The sequence below is a fragment of the Ips typographus genome, linkage group LG11, assembly GCF_016097725.1.
Source record: "Ips typographus isolate SLU linkage group LG11, UJ_Ityp_2.0, whole genome shotgun sequence".
Classification (NCBI taxonomy): domain Eukaryota; kingdom Metazoa; phylum Arthropoda; class Insecta; order Coleoptera; family Curculionidae; genus Ips; species Ips typographus.
This window is the reverse complement of record NC_138432.1, coordinates 9,549,391-9,568,006: the sequence shown is the minus strand read 5'-3', so window position 1 is coordinate 9,568,006 and position 18,616 is coordinate 9,549,391. Positions and strand designations below refer to the sequence as shown.

General features: G+C 35.2%; 3 protein-coding genes across 13 annotated transcripts in view; 2 read left to right on the top strand and 1 right to left on the bottom strand.

Annotated features, from left to right (window-relative positions):
* rg (A kinase anchor protein rugose) overlaps positions 1-18,616 on the bottom strand; it is a 105,288-nt gene that overhangs the window by 9,934 nt on the left and 76,738 nt on the right. The window lies entirely within an intron of this gene.
* LOC145735476 (protein mab-21-like) lies at positions 12,044-14,265 on the top strand. The gene has a single exon (XM_081989391.1). The coding sequence runs from the start codon at positions 12,206-12,208 to the stop codon at positions 13,301-13,303; it is 1,098 nt and encodes a 365-aa protein (XP_081845517.1). The 5' UTR covers positions 12,044-12,205; the 3' UTR covers positions 13,304-14,265.
* mab-21 (nucleotidyltransferase mab-21) lies at positions 16,437-17,964 on the top strand. The gene has a single exon (XM_081989354.1). It carries the CDS (start codon positions 16,655-16,657, stop codon positions 17,750-17,752), a length of 1,098 nt encoding a protein of 365 aa, XP_081845480.1. The 5' UTR covers positions 16,437-16,654; the 3' UTR covers positions 17,753-17,964.

The following is an 18,616-nucleotide window of genomic DNA, read 5'->3' as shown; positions in this document are numbered from 1 at the left end:
ATGGGCGTTAAATGGGTTTTATAGTTTTGTTTTGGGTTTCACAAGGGCAGATAAGGTTCTAATTGCGGTTAAGCGACATCTGCATTCTGTCAACACCAGTTGCTGCGGATGACGTTACCTTTTTATTTACTGCCAGAAGTCGTGGCGTTTATTAAGGTGGAGCTTTGGGTAAATCACTGGTAATTGGTCACGCAATGTAATGCACTAAGAAGTCATCAATCCAACTAAAATTGTAGAAAAAAAAAGGGTTGCGAAGGTGCAAAATATATATGCGAGACCATCGATCACTGGTGACAATGTCTTGATTTCTCAGAAACGGTCGTTTTGCATAATGGCTCAAGTTGTTATCGACGAACCCACTCGGGCGAACCAAAACAGTGGTGGAGAGGCAGGAAAAAGTTAAATTTGATTGGCGAAACGTTGCAAAGTATACGCCTTAGCGTAGGTACCATACTTTCAAAGTAGTACAATATAAAGATATCAGAAAACAAAAACTATCCGCTTCAGTTCACGCATTGTGTGCTAATTATGTTGCGTAACACATTGTTAGTAGTTAGTTAATTAATCAACAGAAGAACGAATTTATATGCCTTTCAAGTGAATTGTTTGTGAAGAATCTATTTTTTGATCTACAAGTTTATAATACCTAGTGGAAGTTAAATGTTTATGATGAAAGCATTAAAAATTCAGTAGATAAATTAATTGTTATTTATAGTGTGTATCATTTGGTGGATTAATTGCCAAGATTGTAAGAATCTTCAAAGTGTTCGTAAAGAAAACAAATAACTTGTTAAATCGTTCAAGGAGTATGTATGTAACCTTATACAACTGTAGAATCATTTCACTTCTATGTCTTTGAAAACTGAAAATACATAGTTCCTTCTTCATTCTTTAATAAGTTTAATTTGATTTTGTAAAGTGTCTGTGGTACTAGTTTTTGTATCTTTACAAATGTGAAGAAAACTTTCTCTTTGTTGTATAATTTTCACTATTTTCCTGAATTGAGTTGCAGAATAATTAATCTTTTTTCAATAAAACTATTATTTGCGGTAAAAATCCGCCGTCACTGGTTTTTGACGTATCCCCCGACATGGTCTGTCGCCATGGCTTTAGCACTATCAGCTTCATCTCGCTAATGTAATTAAAACGGATAGACAATAACAGACTCGTTTATTTATTATACCTGACCGTCGTGCCCAGTCCGAGAAGGGTCGTTAGATGCATACCGGGATATCAGTGACACCCAAGACAGTCTTTTCGAGTACCATTTTAACGATTTTTTGCATTCGGGTCTCACCTTAAAGCTGTTTTTCTGTCCGGTCTTCTGAGAACTCGATTTTTTTAACCAGGAGTGCTTTATTTGAACAAGCAAAATCATTCCCCTGCAAAGAGCAACAGAAATCACTTATAGGTCCAGGGGTCGGGAAAACCACTCAACGTCCCATTGTTACAGGGTGTATTTACAAAATAGAAACAGGGGGAGGAACAGTTTCGTGCTCTATCGCAATATTTCCGACACCACTCGTTCACTAAATCATCTCTAATCGAGTTTACAGGACTGTTTGTTGTTTAAGCTTCCCAAATAATTCATGACCGGAGAGCAACGCATCGACCTGGGGGAGCCCTAATGGTTTCCTTTCACGAAAATGGGATTTTTTGATTATTTAAAATTTCCAGCTTTAAATGGGAATTTGGCCGACACGACAAGGTTGATAAAGCCAGAAGATACAAATGCCGGTTACACATTCTCCGCATTCGCACATCACCAATGGCAAGGCCATTTAATCAAAAACGATACTAAGGACGTAAGAAGGATAAGGCAAATTATCCAGCGTTGGCGCCATTAATTTTCAGCATTATCTTAATAGTTCCCAATTTTGCATTTTGCTGAAATTAATCAGCGTGCGGCTGCATGTGAGGGCACACTCGCTCGAGCATGAACACACCAAACTCATTAAGTTACCAGTATCTTAAGAATGCCGATACGCATTTCTTACCTCCCTAAAGCGAGTGAAATATGAAACTGCACGCATATCATTCGGGCAGGATGTGGATATGATCCATTTAGTTAAACACATTCTTCAATTTTTTTTTCAGTCGATTTCCAAATTGATCAGGCTCCGGTAATTGTAGCAAACCGCCAGTTGGTTCAAGTTTCTTCTGATTGATGCTCGGTAGCAAAATAAAATAGCTAAACTCGTTCTATCAAACATCAGTTAACTGTAGTCTGTAGTTTTACTTAGAAGGAACTATATTTGACTAGACATGTTTTAGTTGAAATAAAAGTTCAGTTATACCGACGATATTAATTCATTTCATATATCCCTTAGATTAAACTTGTGTTTGTAAAGGACGTTGGTGGTCCTTGCATTTTGTTACTAGTTTTAATAGAAATATGTTGGGTCAAAACCAAACTCAACTGATGATAGCGGTCAAATCTAGTTTTGACTATGCTAAACTGGAATTCCCTTAAATTGCGCAGTTTCAATCATTTTATTAAAAACGTTTTCTTCTACAATCCCTATAAAAAAATTTCCTCCCTCATTTGGGGCATAAAAATGTCAAAATGTGTGAAATCAATGTCATCATCCAGTCTCTGACACTTTCTTGACCAATTGACAAACATATCTGTGGTAATAACACTACTTTTTTCATCCAGGTATCCAATATTATTAATATAGTATAATTAATATACAGGGTGTCCCTGAAAGGTGCGGAAAAAGTGCTACCACAAATTCTTGATGCTTAAATATGACGATATAACCCAACTTAACTCAATCCAAAAGTCGATAATTTCGGAGATACAGAGTGTCAAAAGTTCAATTTGGTTTTAGTTTATAAGTAAGAGGGGTTTAGTGGTGTTAATAATCTGCTCTCATTTCCTTTATAAAATATAGAGGGCGCCACCCACGACACCTTGTACACATTTAAAACCAATTAAATTTTTTGAGTGTATGTCATTCTTCAATAAAGATTTGTTGTTCTCAAACGTCTTTTACATAAAAAAGGTATACGTGGTAAGATTTGAACCAATGTTGCCAGGTCTACCGTTAAAACGGTATATCTATCGTTTTTGTAGTTCTTCCACCTGTTCTCCTGATTTTTGTATATAATTTACCGTTTCTAATTACGTTATTGCCATTATGTTGGTTGTGAAACTTTTTATATACTTTTTCAGTTTATTGAATAAGGATTCTAAAAATGGGCTTAAAACAGTCATTTTCTTACTCCAAATTATTCTCTAAAACCACGTGATGTCTGTCACTATTGTCACAAATGTCAAAATTTTACTAGAATTTGCAAGAATTACATTTTAACACAGTTTTCAAAACAAGACGATTTTCTGAGATTTAACAGTTATTTTGACAATTGTCACTTGATAGTCTAGCTAAATAGTCTTCTGAAATCACGTGACAACTGTCAACAACGTCAAAACTCTCAAACCATGCTCAAAAGTGGCAAAAATCAGGATTTAAAAACGTTTTCTTGTAGTATTTGATATAAAACGTGTTTCTGAGATTTATGACAATTACCACTATAGTCTAGCTAAATAGTCTTATGAAATCACGTGACAACTGTCACTAACGTCAAAACTGTCCAATCATGCTCAAAAGTGGCAAGAATCAGGATTTAAAAACGTTTTCATGCATTATTTGATATAAAACGTGTTTCTGAGAATTATGACGGTTATTTTGACAATTATCACGTGGCCGTCTAGCTAAATAGTGTTCTACAATCACGTGACAACTGTCACTAACGTCAAAACTGTCAAACTATGCTCTAAAGTTGCAAAAATCAGGATTTAGAAACGTTTTCTTGTAGTATTCGATATAAAGAGTGTTATTGAGATTTATGATTTTTGACAATGGTCACGTGACTGCCTAGCTAAATTATCCTTTAAAACCCCGTGATATCTGTCACTAATGTCAAAACTTGAAAAACAATTATAATGAAAAAATTAAAAAACTGTATTTCTGAAGTACGGTTTGTATAGCAAGAATCCCAATGATTAAAATTTATGACAACTATTAAAAGACACCCTGTATAATAATGTAAAATTAATGAATTTGTTTTGATCTACCGTTTTTTGATTGATTATTCTACCGCCATTAAATATTTTGACTTGGCAACACTGATTTGGGCAGATATCTCAAAAACGCCTGCCCAACCACGTATACCCTTTTTAGAAGAAAAAATGAAATACAGGGTTACTCAAAAAAGTTAATTGGTTTTAAATGTGTACAAGGTGCGCCCTCTACATTTTACAAGAAAAATGAGAGCAGATTTGAATTTTTCACACCACAAAACCCTTCTTAGCCGAATTTTGTAGCAATTATAAAAAACAAATATTTTGGAAAAACTAATACAAAATTGAACTTTTGACACCCTGTATCTACGAAATAATCGACTTTTGAACGTAAGTTGGGCTATATCGTCATCTTTAAGTTACGACAATTTGTGGTATAATAGCATTTTTTCCGCACCTTTCAGGGACACCCTGTAATTGCATTTTCCTTCCTTGTTGCGCTAATAACTATTCCTCCCTTTTAAAGTTTTGCAACGTATAGTTATCAAGCACCCTGTATATGCAATTAAAATTACATTTCCGATGTTCAACTGAGTGAAAGTAGAAATCGGAAACTCATCGGGGGTGGTTCGGGAAGCGTGGACGAGACAAATCGCATTAGTCTGGTGGCAATCGAATTAAGACGAGCAAGTCCAACGATAAACAAAATTACTGTCAAGTAATGGGACATTAGGCTTGCTCTAAACTTAGTTAACGAGGTTCATGCCCGGATGCCTTCGCACTCGACTCCCTCAGCAATATTATTCGCCCTTAATACGATTAATATCGATTTTTATTCGAACAATATAAGAGTCCAGATTTAAAAGAGGAAATCGATCTTGTAATAATTTTAAAAAGAACCGTCGTCCAAACTAATTAATGACCAAACAGGTCCAATTTACAGTTTTGACATTCAAAATGCAGCAGAGAGAAGAAATGCCCCGAACCGAAAAAAATAAACAAAAACCTCAACGATACGTCTGTTTTAAGACCGGAGAGATAAAGGTATACCTTAATTTTTTCGTTGTTTTTCTCTAGAGCCAGAGGTATAAAACAATGGCCCGGTATAGAATATCAAGTGTTATCGGGGCATTCCGATCTGAACGGGGTCCACATAAACAAACTGTCACCGTGACAGTCGGCGTTTCTTATAAATTACGGCCGTTCGTTTTTTGGACCCTCCCTTTAAAATATACCTCTATCCGAATCTTTGGTATTTCTCTTAGCTTTCGGTCAAAATAATTAATTTTTTTTCTTCGATTTACCGCGATTTGTTCGTAAACGCAAAGTCTCCTTGGCAACGGAAATTACCATACATGGAGACAGCCTCTAAAGTCGTAAAAACGCCCGGCTGGTGTCAATTACAGGACAAAGTATCCAAAGAGTCTTTGAAAATCGGCAAGATTTACTGGCGAATAAAGTGGATTTTATAAGCTTCCAGCTTTATATAAAAATTCTTACCGTGTGCGAGAGGCCGAACGTATTTACGTTCCAAGATAAATAAAACGGCTCATTAGCATTTCTGCAGAACTTAAATAATTTACCACCAAACTTGCCAATTAACGTTAATTTCATTAAAACATTGACAGTTGTTGAGACGCGCTGAGATTTTTGAGCTTACACCAGGATGTACGCCATTAATTGCGCTCACACATCATGCAGATAAGCTGACTCTAAGAACCTTTCAAGTATCATGTATTAATCACGCTGTATACAGGGTAATTCAGGTTTTAATACACAAATTTTAACCACGTATTTTACGTCCAAATAAGTCCCGCATAAATTCATTAAAAATTCAAGGAAATTTGTTTTATCAAAATGCTCGAACGCGTCGATTGTTGTTCTTAGTTGTGCATTTTTTGACATGACAGACAATGTATACAGGGTCATCAATGTAGTTGGTAAATGTCACTTTTCAATTTTTTCTAATGTATATAAAAAGTTTTTTAAACTCTTTTGGTGTTTTTGAACATATTTTATATCACATATCCCTAAACGCAACAGTTAACGAGAAATTTGCGATTGAATACTACAAAGCGCACTCATTTAATTACCTACAAATACTAGGTAGGTAAGTACTACATGGATGACCCTGTATACATGTCTGTCATGTCAAAAAATGCACAACAACGGAGGTGTCCGAGCATTTTGATAAAAAAAAAATTCTTTAATTTTTAAATTATGCGGGACTTTTGACCCTCACTGTATATCCCGGAAATGCGTTTTTCAGGAAATACAGGGTGTTGAAGTTTTATAAAGAAAAAGAAGGTTGCCAATTTTACGAGCAGTCAATTCTTCAGTCCAACGCTGAAGGACACCATTTTGAACAATTATTATAATTTTTTATCAAATGTTTAGTTCTTTGTTGCTTACAATTATTAGTTTATTGCCTCGATAAGTTCGAATATCGATTACTCGAAAATGGTGCGCCGGAAGAAAAATTGCCAAGAAACATTTTTCCTTCAAAATTAAACGGGAAATGGAAAAATCAATTTTATAAAAAGCAGTGGCGTACCTTTTTTTTTCTTAAAAATTATTTTTTTTATTGGCCAATAATCGGCTCTTTATGTTTATGAAAACCACAAAGTTTCATTAAAATATGTATTGGTTTGTTTTTTTTTATAAAACTTCAACATTCTGTATTTCCTGAACGACGCATTATTTTTGGACGTAGAATACGTGGTTAAAATTTGTGTAATAAAACCTGAATCACCCTGTACAATTTATAGTGAAAAAACACCTTTAAGTTGTCGCAGTTTTTGAGATATGTTCTATAATCCACTGTTATTACATTGCAAAAGTAAAAAATTATAATAAAATCTGATGGGAGCAGAGATTTTTGGCAATTTTGAATCTCCAAAATGCCTCAGCCGAAGGACAGCCTCATTTTGACAGTTATTTTTCACAGGATAAGGAAAATAGTGCTACAAAATTCAAACAATAGTTTTTTTTGTCATATAATAGGTTTGGTTGATATTTCGGAACATGTTTGGAGGGTTTTTCAAATTTTGGTCTACAAAAGAAATTACAGGGTGTTTTCGAAACAGACCTACTTTTTTATAAATTACTCTGTATCTCAGGAATACCACGACTACTTTGGGAGGTTGTAGGACAATCATTACCGAAAGTAACCCTGTATTGCAGGAATACTGAAATTTTAATTTTAATAAAAAGATTTATATTGAAAATTAAATTGAAGATTAATAAAAGCATTTATGTTCTGTACCTCATAAAAAATATCATTTTGTTCAAAACATCCCCTAATTCCTTTTGTAGACCAACATTCGAAAAACCCCCCAAACATGTCCCAAGATACCAAGCCCATGAAATGACATAAGCAAGAATGCTCTAATAAGATAATATTCCCATTCCCAAATAATAAACTTTCTGATTTGTGACAGTAAGACAAAAGTGCTTCTTTTCCTCCAAAATGAATCATATAAGACACCGGAACTGATAATTAAAACCGAATCATCAAAAATCCATACATCTCCCACATAAAGACAAATTGATCTCCGGCGTTCCCTATTAGGGGTGCGACCAGCCCCTTTTCATCCCGCTAGTGGCGTAACGAATTACATCGAATCCACCCGGACAAAAAAAATGCATTTTTAAGGGCGGTTTTTTCTAGACGCGTGATTTAATACACCCTACGCGTACGTTTCGTTGCTTCTACGATCTTTTGCGGTCTCGTTGCCCTGTGTCTTGTCGTTACTTTTATTAATATACGTGTAGGCTTGGGAATCGCCATATGTACGGGCTACATTCGTGTTATGTATAGATCAAAAGGGCCGCAGGAACGTTCAAGGTGTATCCAGGTGGTGCGGCACACGATAATTCATCTATAATTCGCGGAGCATGTAGCGTAAAATCGGTGATAAATTTTAAAACCCCACTAATAAATGCGGGGGGCTTAGTCGAGATTAAAATTTCAACATCCACAGTGAAATAGTACGTATGTGAGCCAGTAAATTGCTTAAAAGTAATTTAGTTGCGACCTTTTGTAAAAGGCTGATTAACAGCAGCTAATAAAATATTAAATGCATTTGAGAACTTACAATATGTAGAAAAAATCTAACCCTACTAAAACTAGGGTCACTGTACCAGTAATTGACCATGTAACCAAAATTAGCACGTTACCAAAGTATCTTATAGGATTTCAATCTGTAAATTGGTCATATTTTATATTGTTATATTTTTTTGTTTCAGTTATTATTTAAAAATTAGTAAAACTGGTGTGGTTGATAGACAAGATATTGGTATTTGCATTGAAATTAAGTACTCTAACGACCACAACGTTTCGAAAATTGGAAAAATGCTATTTTTGTTCAATGCACTGCACAAGGCATACCAAAGTACTTTAAATTAAGTAAAGTAAGTAATTTGATGCTTTTTGTCAAATTTTTATTATGTATAATCATTTTCATAAAACTGGGACAAAATATCTCTTCGTATGTAATAATTTGTTATATTGGCATATAACAAACAGCCTTTGACATTTCTTTATGGAAATCTTCAGCTCCATTTTGCCTCTAAGTTTGTAATACGTAATCTGGAATTCTACTTTGAAATCCATACTTATTTTGCTCATTTTCAGTGAAATTAGTGTGTGACCTAAAAAGTTTTACAATTTCAAGTCCATTTTTACAGTAAACAGATTATTTGTAACTAGAGAGAGGAAAACTCATCATAAACAACAAATTTGATGGAGTCGAATTACCCGAGGGTCTTTTCTATTGTTCTGCCTATTCTAAAGGGAGTGGAGATTATAACTCGGAAATCTGACTCCTTTTTTCATTCGGGGATTATTATTTATATACACATACACATCAGAGAAACCTATCAAGCTGGCCAGGACCCCCCTTCAGGTTTTTTCTTGTTTTGGTGTAATGTTACTCGTGCAATACAACCAGTAATGACGATTTACGTTTATGGTTAACTGAGCTAAATGTACGTAAAATGCACAGTTAAAGAATTCGCATCCGCATTGTGTGGTTTTGAATGTTTAGGTGGTTTTTGCATGTCTTTGGGTAGTATCGCGTGATTATTAAGTCAAATGCCCGTCTCATTTTTGCAGTTTAGTACCGTTTTCTGTCGTAAATTGTTGATGTTAAGTATCGGATTTTAGTTGTAATTGACACGCCACTGTATTGTAGATGTGCAAACCAAAGACTCTTGACAAAACTTAAGATTCTTGACAAAAGTAAAAATAGAATTGGTGCAAATCGTACATGGTTCTCAAAGCAAACAAAGACACGAACAAGAGGCCTGATCTATTACCGGTTCATGATGACGAAAAAGAGGCTGAGACGCGCCAAAGGCGACATTGTCACTTTGTTTGGTTACAGAGCCTCGGATGTATAGACGGATTATCCCATTGAAACGTCTTTATTTCTTTTGATGCATCGAAGCGGCTGCCATTTACTTCAAGGCATCACGATGTTCTTTTTGCCGTATTCGAGAGGTAAACGTTCACCTATCATCGGCCTTTTTGTTTTGCCTTTCTCTATCTCAGCACGTAGATTTATTTTGTTTTCTGATGGTTTCTTTAAAATAATAACGTAAATTTATCACTTAGCCAGATGGCATATAAAGCACACTATCACGCTAAGATCAAAGATGAGTTGCTGTAAAACAGTGGGACTAATAGGATCTTCAAACACACTATTTTACATTTTTCACAATGTTTTTGTGAATTAAAATATTAAGAGGATTTCTACCAAATAGGCGGCACTTTTAAAACACTGAAAGTACAGTAAATATACAGGATGTATTCAAAATAGCGCCCAAGTTCTTCACTATGTTATTGGGAATCTTTTTGTAACAGAAAAAAAAAATAAAAAATAACCTTGCATACCTTGTTAACAAGGTATACAGGGTGGTCCAGTTTTAAGTGTCGATAATTCACCATTCGATAGTCCAGAAAAAAATAAGTTGACATACATTATGCCATTTTCCTGAAAACCGTTCAAAACTGTCATTTTTTACTACTGAAAGTAGTAGGTAGAAATGACTTTACTATGATTAAAGATAGTCCAAAAGTCTATTTTCAGGACTTTATTTGATGTACAACTCAATTATCTGGATTAAAATAAGTCTAGAATTCAATTAAACACTGGTAACAGTTCAAATTAAATTTTCGGACTATTTCAATTCTAAAAAATAGTGTTCAAAACAAATATTGTAGCATTTAGCGTACTGAAGTGTCTGAAACTTAAATTTCACTATATTCACTAATATAAATAGTTTGAAACTCGATTTTTAGTGTTACAACACTAAAAACAGTCCGAATTGCTTAGAAATGCTCCAATTTGTTGCACCGATGAGTGTAGAAGTCAATTTAATAGTGAAGAGGTTTGAAATGACGTTTTCACGACTAATGGACACTGTACAAACTGGCCTGATAAGTCAAAACCTTGTGAAGATCGAGAAGAGCCTTAAAACTCTATTTTTCAGGCTAAAATCAGCCTTAAAGCACTAAAAAAGTCTAGATTTGTAAGAAATGGTCGAATTTTTAACACTGAAGTGTCTAATAAGTCAATTTAATAGTGACAAAGTTTGAAATTGCTTTGAAAAAGCATTTTTAAGCCTATGGATAATGTTAAAATTGTTTTTTAAGTCTGCAATGTTAAAAACTTGTCGAGGATATTCTTGATTTTCCAAGCTGAAAGTAGTGTAAAAACCCTAAAAATAGTCCAGAGTTCTAAGAAAATGAAAAGCAAAGTAAAGAAGCTTGAAAAGTCTTCATAAATCTAATGTCAATATCCTGTATTTAAAACTATTTTTAATACTAACGTATTAAACTGTGGTCTCAAATTATGAAAATTTTTCATGTTTACAAGTCAATTTTCAATACTAAAATTCTTCAACTTACCTGAAAACTATGACCACTGACTACAAAGACAGTTTTTAAGTCTCTCAAGTCAATTTTCAAGACTAAAGTCTCAATTTGTCTGAAAACTATGAAAACTGATTACAAAGACAATTTTTAAACCCCTCAAGTCAATTTTGACTGTTTCCAAGACAATTTTTAAGTTGGGTTGGGTTGGTTTTGGTTCTTTGAATGTAATAACTCAATTATCTCGTAAACGAAGTTTCAAATCAGAATTTTATAAGAAGTAGATAGCCTGGCTAACCTACTTATTTTTTCAAACTGAACAAGAAAAGTAAAAAAAGTGTAATTTTTGAAAAATATCTAGTGATGTAGGAAATAAGGCCGAAAATTAAAACGATCTTTCTGTATTTTTGGACAGTTTTGATAAACGTCATTAGGAGTATTAATTTCATAAGTACTTGTTCCAAATTTTTAATTACAGTATTTTCCTTAGGAAGCATTTTTCAGGAAAATGACAATGCACGTCAACTTATTTTTTGATGAGCTATCGAATGGTAAATTATTGACATTTGGACACAACTGGACCACCCTGTATATTAAAGAATTCTTTCTCTAGATCAGTTGCTATCCTCCTCTAACCTAATTTAAAAAAAAGAGAATTCCTGGATCGGATTGAATAACAAATTCGATACTATGTGATATAGACAAGATTGAATCAGTCATTTTAATCCGATCGAGTTTTATACGATGTGTACGTGGTCAAATATTACAGATATACAGGACACACTGAAAATGCTAAAATAGCCAGAAAATGAATACCACTATAGTTCTCGAGATATAGAGGGATCTCTTCAAAGCCACCCATTATAAAACGGTTATTTATTAAATTTTATTGTAAATTTTCAATAATTGAATATAATGAGCCAACCTAAGCAATTAAAGGAAATGGGTTTCTATGAAATGTAAAAATTGTTTGAAACACATTAACCTTCAGTTTAGTTTTATTGGAAAAGCAATAAAGTAAATTGAACACAAATTAAACGATCGTAATAAATCTCGATCAACTGTAATGTCAAACAGTATTGAAAACAATGGATCCATTAAATGGGCAAAATAAATTCCAAACTTAGAATTTTCCAACATTTTTCCAAATGCGGGTAATATTAAGGCGGTGCCAAGCAGAGACGTCGATACGATCGCACGGCGACGCACAAAACGGAGGGGCGGAGCCCTAAAAAGCGGTTCCACGGACACACCCAGCGCGCGTCCTTTACCAGTTTGACAACTCTAGTCGGCACTCAACCATGTTGGTGCCAGCTGACATGCTGGCTGCTCAATCGAAAATGCTTTATCAGATTAACAAATATTACGGCGAACGAGTTCAAACCCGTATGGGTACCATAGCGAAAACCATTAGGGAGGTGTGTAAAGTGGTGCAGGACGTGCTCAAAGAGGTCGAGGTGCAGGAACCCAGATTTATTTCATCTTTGACCGAGTGCAACGGCAGATATGAGGGTTTGGAAGTAATTTCTCCAGTGGAGTTTGAGGTGGTGCTGTACTTGAACCAAATGGGGGTGTTTAACTTCGTTGACGATGGTACTCTACCTGGGTGCGCGGTGCTGAAGCTAAGCGATGGTCGTAAACGTTCCATGTCTTTGTGGGTAGAGTTTATCACGGCTTCCGGTTATTTATCCGCGAGGAAAATCAGATCGAGATTTCAAACTTTAGTGGCTCAGGCTTGTGATAAATGTTCATACAGAGACACAGTTAAAATGGTCACGGACACCACAGAAGTGAAATTGAGAATCAGAGAGAGGTTTACGGTGCAAATCACTCCAGCTTTCAAGTGTTCGGGGGTGTGGCCGAGATCGGCAGCCCACTGGCCCTTACCTCACATACCATGGCCTCATCCCACTTTAGTGGCTGAGGTCAAAACCGAAGGATTTGACTTGTTGAGCAAAGAAAGCATTTCTGCGCAAGGTAAACAGTCTGCTATGGAAGGGGATGCTTGGGTGTTGTCTTTTCTCGAAGCAGAAAATCGACTTCTTCAAGGAGGATGCCGAAGACGGTGTTTGAGTATCCTAAAAACTTTAAGAGATAGACACCTAGATTTGCCAGGAAATCCAGTTTCCAGTTACCACTTGAAAACTCTCTTGCTGTATGAATGCGAGAAGCATCCAAGAGAAAGTGAATGGGATGAGTCCTGCATTGGGGATAGAATCAACGGGATCTATTTGCAACTGATTTCTTGCTTGCAGTGTCGAAGATGCCCACATTATTTCATCCCGAATCTGGATTTATTTAAGGGAAAATCGAGTAGCGCTTTGGAAAACGCCGCCAAACAAGTTTGGAGGCTTACCAGAGAGCTGTTAACCAACAGCAGATGTTTAGAAAAGTTGTAGTTTGATCTGAATCAGATGAAAGAGAAGCTTTAAAAGTATACGTTACATTATAATGGCTTGAGTAAAAAAGCCCTGAACGGCCAAATTATAGCTACTATAGACAGGAAAGAGGAGTGAACATTCTGTGCCATAACAATTTTTTTAATCTAAAACTAGACTTGCAAGAGACTGAAAACGCATTTATTTAACTTTTAAGGTTTTTTAAATTGTTACTAAGATTTATATTTTGTTATTTTGCTGACTCTTAGATTGTCTTAGAACCTGTACATATTTCCTATATAATTATTAAATTATTTTTTCTTAAGTGGTAATGGTTGGATTAGGCCAGAAAAAAGCAGACGTTTATTGTCTACCACGAGTCGACGTTTCGACCACTGTTGGTGGTCATCCTCAGGACTGTGTAGTTTAAAACGCCTTAGTAAGGGTCTTCAAAATGTAGGACACATGTAACTCCATCATTGCACACATTTATAAATTGAACTATTTGTTCTAGATTCAATTCTGTACTATTTATTTTGTTTTACAGTAATCAGCGTGCTTGCAATGTGTAGTGGGATTCACTTCTTGTACGCTCTGAACACAATTTAACTCGGTTATTTCGATGTTTCTTCGAGTCTGTCAGTTAGACTCGAAGAAACATCGAAATAACCGAGTTAAATTGTGTTCAGAGCGTACAAGAAGTGAATCCCACTACACATTGCAAGCACGCTGATTACTGTAAAACAAAATAAATAGTACAGAATTGAATCTAGAACAAATAGTTCAATTTATAAATGTGTGCAATGATGGAGTTACATGTGTCCTACATTTTGAAGACCCTTACTAAGGCGTTTTAAACTACACAGTCCTGAGGATGACCACCAACAGTGGTCGAAACGTCGACTCGTGGTAGACAATAAACGTCTGCTTTTTTCTGGCCTAATCCAACCATTACCACTTAAGAAAAAATACCTTACAGAGGCTACTACCAACCAACTACACAAAAAATTAAATTATTTATTGCTTTGTTATTGAAGTGGTTTTGCCTTAGAGCATAAATAGTATTCTGGTTTGGTCATAATGGCTTTGATCAGATAAAATCTGTACAGATTGTTTTACTGAATACCTTTACGTTCCTATGACTTTTTACGTGCAATTCTTGTAAACACCGTAACGTTGTACAAAATAAACTGTTTCACTATTAAAAAGTTACAAACTGTCACTCTTTATGTTAAATCCTCTAAAAAACTTGATATTTTGTTTATAGAAATTTAGACAAGCTGCAAATATTAACGATTTTGAAATAGTTAAAATTTGTAATCTCATGTTTACACACTTATTTCTAAAGAAATCAATCCGGTTCAATCGACAATCAACATATCGTATATAAAATCAATCAATGTTCAGGATTTACTAAAATAGTAAATAAAACGTTAGGTAAACGCCCTTTTTAACTAAGTAGGTACCTAAAATCTTGAACATCCTGTATAACTAATAAAACCTTATTCTCATCAATGTTTTGGAAAATAAAACCTGGCTAAGGCATTATTTAAATTAAATGTATAATTCAGGTAATCCTCCTAGACTGTTCTTGATGTACCGAGGATGGAATGAGGTCTATTTTTTGTATATTTATATCATGTATTAATTGTAACTTATTCTTTTCTATTTTTGTCATACATACGTGATTTAAGCTACGTGATGGGTCTAAAACTGATGAATTTAATGGAAAAACGGTAGATTAGGTTATAGCCTCCTTATTCACGACTATTTAAAAAAATTAAAACTCTTTTTCGCAAATGTTTGGGTGATTCTTAATTCTGTCCACTTTTTACTTGCAAGAATATCTTTTACGTCATTTTCAGAACTTAACATTTTTTTTAAATGCCCTTATTTTAATTGTACCAATCTGTTAAGTTAACTTAGTAAAATTACAAAAATAAAGTACACAAAAAACGTTAATAATACAAAAATGCCACCACCACAGCCATCTGTCTATAAACCAAATATGAAAATAAAATTTTAGCGCTCTGTAGATTGGAAATGAGCAACATATTTTATGGAATACTACAATTTTGTCAACAAATTAAATCAGAAATCATCCCGTATAATATCCACCTAGTGAAACAAATTACAATTTAAAAACAAAAACATTTGTAATTAGAAAGTTTCTTACCTAATCGACTGTTGATGTCCTAGAAAGATATTCAAATAACATTAGACAAACAACTTCTTACTTTAAGTGTACACCACTTAATTTTGTTTGTTTAAATGTATATTCGATAATTGTGAAACTCGTACCTGACTTTCCAGGTAAAGTTGATAAAAATTACGGATTAGAATTTATAGGTATTATAGTAAGTGCACAATGCAGTATGTGCGGAAATTACAGCACTGTTCGTAATTTGTGATTGGAAGAATGATTTTTTTGAACAATCACAAACTATACTCACTAAATTCACAGTGAATGAACCATAAATAGCCTTATCAAAATGGCATTCCGCATAAAATTAGTTTGAACTAGAATCCATTTTTACTATCAAATAACTACTTTAGCTATGTTGTGTCCTGTAATTTCACGTTCTGCACATTCTCCATGGCATGGTATGCATAATTTAATAGAATATGATAGGAATTTATTTTTTTTATGAACATAATTTTACTTTGGTACTGTAAACTGTAGGTTAATATTCTTAAAATTTTGAAAAGGATAAAATCTTCTTGCAAGTGTTGCATTCCCAGTGTAAACTTCATTCCTTCCAAACAAAAGTAATAATTCAAGGTGATTAAATTCCTTAGCGTAATAAATAAAATTTCCCGTCTAAAACACCGGAAAACAAATTCATTAGAGCCACCGGGACAGAATTCAACCCCTTTTTTGGGCCTAAAATGAGCCGCCTTAACCCCCATATAATACCGACCAGAAGAGATATATTCCGGTCCGCGGCCGCTTTATCAAGAGTGACAACCAGCTGTCACCGAACCAAGGCCCCCATGGAATATATAATAACAACTCTCAGTCCTCATTGGTTGTCAGGGGCGGTTAGGTAACGTGCACCAGGTCCCGCCTCCGGACCTTGCGAACAGGAGGGGGCGTCGCACTAGGTGCCGGCCGGGGATCCACTCGCGCAGTATCCGTTGTCTTTTCGTGGGTTTGGTTTCGCCGTGTTCTGCGGTTCGTGTCTTTTCTTATGTATGTGTATATTTACTGCAAGTTTTGATTGTAAAGAAAGGTGAAATTGTAGGGGGAGAAATTAGCATTTACCGCTCCCCCCCACCCCAAAGAGGGTTCATTAAAAAAGGGGTCCATTAATTGTCGCCACCGTGGCTCCCGCTGAACGAACAGGCTCCAGTAGCCCCCCGACTGCCAATATGCTTGTGCCGCCAGATATGTTAGCGGCCCAATCAAAGATGGTTTACCAATTGAATAAATACTACACGGAAAAAGTCCAGGCCAGAAAATTGACCAGCGCCAAAACCATCCACGAAGTGTGCAGAGTGGTGCAGGATGTGCTCAAAGAAGTCGAAGTGCAGGAACCTCGCTTTATATCATCCCTCACAGACTATAATGGACGTTACGATGGTTTAGAGGTGATTTCACCCACTGAATTTGAAGTGGTCATCTACCTGAACCAAATGGGGGTACTAAACTTCGTGGATGATGGTACTTTACCTGGGTGTGCCGTCTTGAAACTCAGCGACGGACGTAAACGTTCCATGTCATTGTGGGTGGAGTTTATCACAGCTTCTGGATACCTTTCGGCGCGTAAAATGAGATCCCGATTCCAGACTTTAGTGGCTCAAGCCTGTGACAAGTGTTCTTATCGAGACTCAGTGAAAATGATAGCTGACACCACGGAAGTGAAACTGAGAATCCGAGAAAGGTTCATAGTGCAAATAACGCCGGCTTTTAAGTGCACCGGACTATGGCCAAGATCGGCTGCTCATTGGCCACTTCCTCAAATACCTTGGCCACATCCCAATTTAGTTGTTGAAGTAAAAACCGAAGGTTTCGATTTACTCTCAAAAGAGTGTATTGCACTCCAAGGAAAACAATCAGCAATGGAGGGAGATGCTTGGGTATTATCATTCTTGGAAGCGGAAAATCGACTTCTTCAAGGAGGCTGTCGTAGAAGATGTTTGAGTATTCTGAAAACTCTGCGAGACCGTCACTTGGATCTTCCAGGAAATCCCGTAACTGGGTATCACATGAAGACTTTACTACTCTACGAGTGCGAAAAACATCCTAGAGAAACTGAATGGGACGAAGCTTGTATTGCAGATAGAATAAACGGAATTTTCCTGCAACTCATATCCTGTCTACAGTGCAGACGTTGTCCTCATTACTTTCTACCTAACTTGGACCTATTCAAAGGAAAATCACCCAGTGCTTTAGAGAACGCGGCAAAACAAGTGTGGAGACTTACTAGGGAAATGTTGACCAACTCTAGGTGTTTTGAAAAATTGTGAAGTTGCAAATATGTAAGTACTTTATGTGATCTACTGACTTTGTGAAGCAAAGCCGACGGCGGCGAAAATATAGTTGTATAAAACTTGACTGTGATGTTTTTTTAGTATATTATAGACTGCTTTGTTATACGTAATCTAGATCGATGTATTGGTATTTTTGTACATTACTAATGTTAAATGAAACTTAATATAATTCACCTTCGGAGACGTAATTAGAGTTTTTTTTTTCAATATCCTTGAGCATGAAAACGTAAACATATTACGGTTTCATTAATCAAGTGAAATTGATTATTAAAATTATTGCAATTGGGTGTGCAAACACTAAAAAATATTACAATATCTAAATAGTTAATTAATTTTCTCGCCTAACTGACTGTTAAAGTCTCTAAAATTGCTAAACCAACAATTTTTGGTCGAAAAATTGACATGCATTCATCAAATCAATAGTTAAATTTTGAGTATTCTTCCTTGGGGACTTCAGTACAAAGTTTTTGACAGTTTTCTAGTAATTTTTGTATTTGGTGTACAAATCCCACAAGAAACCACCAAATTTCAATATTATATGATTAACTGTGTGATCTTTGGCTGATTTTGAAATTCACTGCTGTTATAAAGTCCTTTAGGCCTTTTTAGAACAATTCAAAATTTCTCTATACAGTAATTTGATGAAAATCCTGTGGCCTAATACAGAATAAATAATATAAACAATTTCTTGATAATCAACTATGTGAGTTATCTGGAAACGGAATTCTGATATCTACAAGCTAAGCCTAATTGGTCCACAATAATCTGACTGCGACAATGTTAGGTTAGCAAAAGAATTACAATTTATTTAACATTTCTCAACTTATCATTAAAAAATCA

What these genes read in the sequence shown, in the direction of transcription:
- LOC145735476 (XM_081989391.1), top strand. Translation starts at nt 12,206, where the DNA reads ATGTTGGTGCCAGCTGACATGCTGGCTGCTCAATCGAAAATGCTTTAT.
- mab-21 (XM_081989354.1), top strand. Translation starts at nt 16,655, where the DNA reads ATGCTTGTGCCGCCAGATATGTTAGCGGCCCAATCAAAGATGGTTTAC.